The sequence below is a fragment of the Perna viridis genome, chromosome 6, assembly GCF_037379345.1.
Source record: "Perna viridis isolate PV_CMFRI_1.1 ecotype Kerala chromosome 6, ASM3737934v1, whole genome shotgun sequence".
Classification (NCBI taxonomy): domain Eukaryota; kingdom Metazoa; phylum Mollusca; class Bivalvia; order Mytilida; family Mytilidae; genus Perna; species Perna viridis.
The window spans coordinates 33,134,193-33,140,392 of NC_142450.1; the positions used below are offsets into that span (position 1 = coordinate 33,134,193).

Genomic DNA, 6,200 nt, shown 5'->3' on the forward strand with positions numbered 1-6,200 from the left:
TATTTTTTTCTGAAGACTAACTGGGGGATCTTATTTACACCTAGACTCTGTTTAGCTTTACCAACAGATAAAACCCCTAACATTCTAAGTGTGATGTGCACAAGCTGGCCTTTAAATTAAGATACTGTAATACTTATTTTTCCAATCTATATATTAATCATGTTAACATAAATATTTGAAAATTATATCCACTAAATCCTATTTCTTTATTGTATTGTTGTAATCTCGAACCTATACAAAAATAATAAATATCCTATTCCTTGGCCCTTTCAGCGGGGTTCACAAAATTGTTAGTTCAGTGAGTGTACGGGCGTCAAAAAAGACACCTTAGAAACAACACATTTTCGTGGTTGGACAGAATCAACTTTGGTTTTAAAAAGACTTGGAAAGGTAACAAAAATAATTCTACTAGTCCCAGTGACACCAGGTGTGTATTAAAGTACTACTCAAATTAAAAATCATGCATTGAATGATCAACGACTTGGGCAATTTAAAAATTTTCATCAGAGTTGGGACAATTACATTATAGCAGTCCTAGATAGCTGAATCAATTATGACATGAAGTATCTGAAGTTTCATCTTCATTAAAAGGGGATAAAGCATGTTAATTGTGTAAATAGAATAACATTTTTAAATTCCCCTAGGTTTAAAGTAATCAAACTATATATAAAATTATTTTCTCAACAGAAAAACAAGGAGTCTTTAAACCTTTGAAAACTACTTGAATGCATGATTTTTAAACTAAGTAGTATTTAAACCATTAATAATAGCAACCTATTATATTCTATAAGCAATACATTATCTAGTGTCAACATAATCTGATACTGAACCTTTTCCATGCCTGTCCCAAAGGCTAAAGCAATAATTATATCTGTTTAAGGTTTCTGTCTACATTTTCAGTGGTCCTAACTTGTAGAGAATCATATCTTAATTTATAAGTACAAGTATATAAAGACTTGATCCATTATATCTAAAGTATCATGAAGAAATATATGACAGACACTGGTGAAACTCAGAAAAGATAAGCCATAAACTAGACCACGTTTTGTCAAGTAGTAACCTTAAACAGACATAAATGTTGACTTGGCCTTGCAAGAGGTTGAGATTTTGGGTATGCTAGAAAAACTAGTAGACAAAGATCATTATTTTGACATATTTTATCTTTGACCATAAATAACAAGTTAAGGCAAATGAACAATAATTCGGGATATTGAACAATGTGAAAAAATGAAAAATAATAACATAATATGCGTTCTGGTTGAACAAATGACAAATGATAAGAAATTATTTATGGGATCATAAAACAATACCAACATTTTAAGCTGAACTTTTTTCATTACTTCACAGAACTGTCTCGGATTACAGGTAATAAACGTTACTTATCCAATTTTCACCTTTTTAAAACTGGTTTTAACATTTAATATAATCTAAAAGTTAGAAAACAGACTAAGTAGCAAAATAGATTGATTAAACCATGCCTAAGACTTTTTAAATTAAATTGTTTTTCAAATTCATCTGCATATTTTTGTATTTATGAAACCAAGTTGTTCCAAGTGATGTAACCTTTTAAAACCAATTATGCCATGTAAGAAATTACTCTGATTAAGACCGTCTCTAAATCCAGGGAGGGAACAGTTTTGACTCCAAACATCTTAACAAGAAAAAGTAGATAGAAACTGTCTGACAAATCCAATTAAAATACTTTTTCAAAAATTGGTTAACTTCTTGAATCAATCATGCCGATGAAGAAAACGGTTCTGACGTTTTACAATCTTTCATTTGTGGCGTTGCTCAAGCTTAAATTCCCAAATGAAAACAATTTTACACAAACTGCACTTAATAAACTAGATAATTTGTTTTGTGTAAATAAACTTGATTTACAACGAAGTTTTTATTCAGATGTTGCAATTATTGAACCTAACGTTCTTATTTGAACCAAGAATTCTACTCTAAATTCCAAAATGTATTGAATATAATGTTGAAAAATGAGTCCTATTGATTTCCATTACTAAGTAAACAAGGGAATGAAAAATTAGTCAAAATTCCATTGAATCTTGATAAAACTTGCAATATTGACAAACTCGCAAGACAGTTTCTAAAACAAAACCTGTTAAAAATTTCCCCAATTTTACGAGTTAAACATGGCATGTATGTTTATAACTAGATAATAAAGACCTATTACCCCACAGTTCTGTTCAGTAAATACAGTTACACTAAAAATGCATCGCATACCACAGCGCGAGACGGCTAGATTAGATTTCAAATCTTCAGGGAGAACTTAAAGAGAATTTTTTTTTAACTTCGTTAATGGACTTGCATGTTATATACTGCCAATCTCTAAAACACAAAATATAAATGTCAGTTACAACCAAGAAAATGCGGTAATAAATCTTTAACGAAAACTCAGCTTGAGACCCTTTCCTGTTTTTGTTTTTCTATAACATCCATATGCACATTTCCCGCTGCTTGGTAGTATGATTTTAATCCTAAAGATTTTTAAAAGATGAACATTTTATCATGAATGAAGGAAATTTGAACACAATCAACTCAATGAGAAAAGCTTTGATTTGACATAATTTCTCGTTATAAAGATAATACACACACAAAGATTACCCTTTTTCTAGTTTTGTTCAACACACATATGTTGAATCGAGTATTTCACACAAAATACGTTTAACAAATATGCGACATCACAAACATAAATATAGCCCAGCCGTTTTAACATAACGTAAATAACAACAACGCAACTACGTTATAACCTTGTAACGTAGGTTTCTATACTATCGTCTCACTATCTGCTTTAATGTATCGTTTCGTTTTGTCCACTCTAATTGCCCTGTTCTGTTGTTTAACTGGAATTTGTTGGTAGTGATGTTGTGGAACGGTGTACTCGTAATGTTTTCGTTCAGGTTTTTTGTTGGAGCACAATTTTCCTACGAAATTTCGCCACGAGTTTATTGTTTTCGTGCACCAAATCCACATACCACTAGTAATTCCTACGACTAAGCACATGAATATTTTTAACATAAAAATTTCAATCTTTGGTGAACTATTGGGATAATATTTCGAATACCACGATTCTCTGTTTGTGTATTCATAGAAATAACATGCAATTACACATGCAGCTGGAACTGTATATAAGACGGAAAAGATCCCTATTCGGACCATAAGCACTTCCAATTTATCTGTTTTCACCCCATCATTCCTTACTTGTTTTCTGATTCTAAATAAAGCTACAAATCCCGCGACTAGGAAAGTTATTCCAATAAAGAGGTAGACTAGTAAAGGCGCTATTACGAAACCTAACAATGTTCTTGGGTTTTGGTTTCCTACGTAACAAATACCAGTCAATTCGTCAGCATCAACGTCTCTCATGACTAAAATTACGATTGTTTTAATTGCTGGTACAGCCCAAGCCGCTAAATGGAAGTAACTACTATGAACTTCGATGGCCTCATGGCCCCACTTCAGTCCAGCGGCTAGAAACCATGTAAATGTCAAAATGACCCACCAGAGTGAGCTTGCAGTTCCGAAAAAGTAGAGTAATAGAAACACTATAGCACAATCCGTATTCTCTAGTCCCTCTTGAATTAAAATCCCTAGGGAATTCTGTGGGTTGGTGACTGATGGGTCTGTATCACAGGCGATGGATTCTCGTCCTGCAATGAGTCTTACAATAAATGCAATACTAAAAACATTGAAGCACATTGACAGAAAAATTATAGGTTTCTCCGGATAACGAAATCTATGCGTCTCGATGGCATACGTTAGTATTGTAAATAAAGTGGATACAAAGCACAGCCCGGCCCAAATAGCCATCCAAATATCGGCGAAGTATTTGTCCTCGGCAGTAAAGGCGTCGTCATACCCACACTGTAATGCACAACGGTCAGTTCTGTTGATGTACGTGTACATTTTGCTATGTTTATAATCCATACATTTTAATTTACTTAGAGTGTTCCAGTCTGTGTGAAGGGACGGCATGAGCTGAGTTGGGTAGATTCGATTTCCCCCAGGTCGCAGGTTCCCAATGTTATTCTTATTACCTCCTGGTTGGTTCCAAGGAGGGATGCCTCCTGGTCGAGGCCGACGGGTTGGAACATCGTCTTCTTCTCCTGGTCCATCCATACACATGTTATTTTGATCGTTCTTTGGTGGAAATTTTGAGCAATTCAGTGCCGCGGGCCACGGAAAACCAAACTCATTTAGAACTGGCCTGCATCGTTTCTGAACACTGAGACACATAGGTCTACATGGCCCAATAGGTTCCATAACTTTTTCAGTACACATTGGAACGTATACAGAACACAGAAAAAATTTCAGTTGCTTTGAGCACCCGTATTGAATCAGTGGTGTAAATGTTTGAAGTTGAAGCTCTGCATCTTGTTGTAAATCATGTCCGACTAAATTCGGCATACCCGTAACGTTATATCCCAATCCCTTACACATGTCTATTCGGATAGGGTCACATTTCCTGACGATTTCGGTCCCAAATGAATAAAATCCCTTCGGCAGGAGTGCACAAATAAAGCCTGTCAGCACCACACGTGTTATGAATTCCATGGCAATTATTACCAGTAAATTACATAAGTTGCAATTAATAGTCTTTAATATCTGACTGATCACTTAAATGCGAATTAAATCCACATAATGTTCGTTACTTCTCCTCCCATCGCCGTATGCTTTAAGTAAACACTTCAGCATAACTGCACAACGTTTTCTCTGAGTGTAAATCTTTGATAAATATCAGCCAAGTTTAGATCTAGCCTTCACAAAATGCCATGTGAAATAAACTCTATCTTTCCTCGTGTTGTTCTATTTAATCTGTGGATAAAATATCGTTTTAGCTTAGAAAACAGTGCATGCCAACAATCAGGCCCTGCCGGTGTTGGATTTCACAAACAGTCGACCCAATCAGCTGTTTTGTTATGATTGCCGGCTCCTCCCCGCTTCACTGCTTTACGATCCGTTCCAGCTATCAATCACAACTGCCAATCATTCATAAATGTCCATGGATTATCGTCACTAGCAGGATATTTATGAATAAAATGAATCTTCCTTTGTTACCAATAATGGATTCTTTTCAGTCGAGTTATTTACTTATGTTAAACCAATTCTGGCCTTTTGTTACGGGTCCTACGTTCTTATTCAGAGTAAATAGCTTTAATAATAACTAGATCCAACGGTGTTCGTGCTAAATCATAAATTACGGAATGTCAGTATGTCGTCAATATAACACAAACAAACCTTCTTTAAAGTTTCCTGTCGCGGTATTAATTATATACACATGGCAGTTCAAAAATCTTTCTTTTCATATTATTTACCTCCGTTATGGTGCTAGTTGTTTCACAATCCCGTTTATATCAAATTTACAAAGTCAGTGCCCACAGATCCTGTGAAGGTATTAATTATCCAGATGACAGTTTAAAAATTACTTTTTACGGTGTCCCTTTCATATTATTTACCTGAATTTCGGTGTTTGTCACTTTCACCTCCTATTTTAACAGCCAAGTCATGAATTTATATAAAAACCTCTTCACTTATCAAGAATAAATATAACTACACTGTGACACTCTCAGATGTATGACATTTGTCATTTGTTTTGCTGCAGGTGTAATTCTCAAACAACTTAATCCCTGTCAAGTTTAATTAAATCATTATAATGTAACAACGTCTCCTGTGTATAAAAGTCCATGTCGTTTTAAACCACAGGAAAATAAACGCGGTACAAGCCCTCTTTCTAGTAAAGCGTGATGCAAAAGTAAAATAGGACTTGTCACTATCCAGTGCCTCAACGACTAAAACATAGTTAAGACCTATTCGTAAATCTTTACACATTGGAAACGCTCTCTCGGCCCGCTTTTTGAGCGTTGACTCTCGGTTTTGATACTTGTGGTTTTATTTGAACCACAACATAACCTGCACACCCATGGATAAATGCATCAGAAAAAAACCACAACGTCCTGTGAATGTGTGTGTCGACATCCGATAATACTAATGACTTTACTATAACTGACCATGAATATTCTCCATGTACAATTTACTTTTATGCTTTCTCATTAAAGACTATATCAATTTCTTCATGCAGTATATTTCCATGTAGAAACAATAGAGTCAATAAATGCAAGTCCACGTTACAATACAGTGGTGAGAATAATTTTCATTACAACATCTGTTCTAGATAGAAAGTTTAACAAAGA

General features: G+C 34.6%; 1 protein-coding gene across 1 annotated transcript; it reads right to left on the reverse strand.

Moving 5' to 3' along the window:
- Positions 1-1,142: 1,142 nt before the first annotated feature.
- On the reverse strand, positions 1,143-6,200 carry LOC148614621 (frizzled-4-like). The gene has a single exon (XM_088588844.1). The coding sequence runs from the start codon at positions 4,561-4,563 to the stop codon at positions 2,776-2,778; it is 1,788 nt and encodes a 595-aa protein (XP_088444970.1). The 5' UTR covers positions 4,564-6,200; the 3' UTR covers positions 1,143-2,775.

What these genes read in the sequence shown, in the direction of transcription:
- LOC148614621 (XM_088588844.1), bottom strand. Translation starts at nt 4,563, where the DNA reads ATGGAATTCATAACACGTGTGGTGCTGACAGGCTTTATTTGTGCACTC.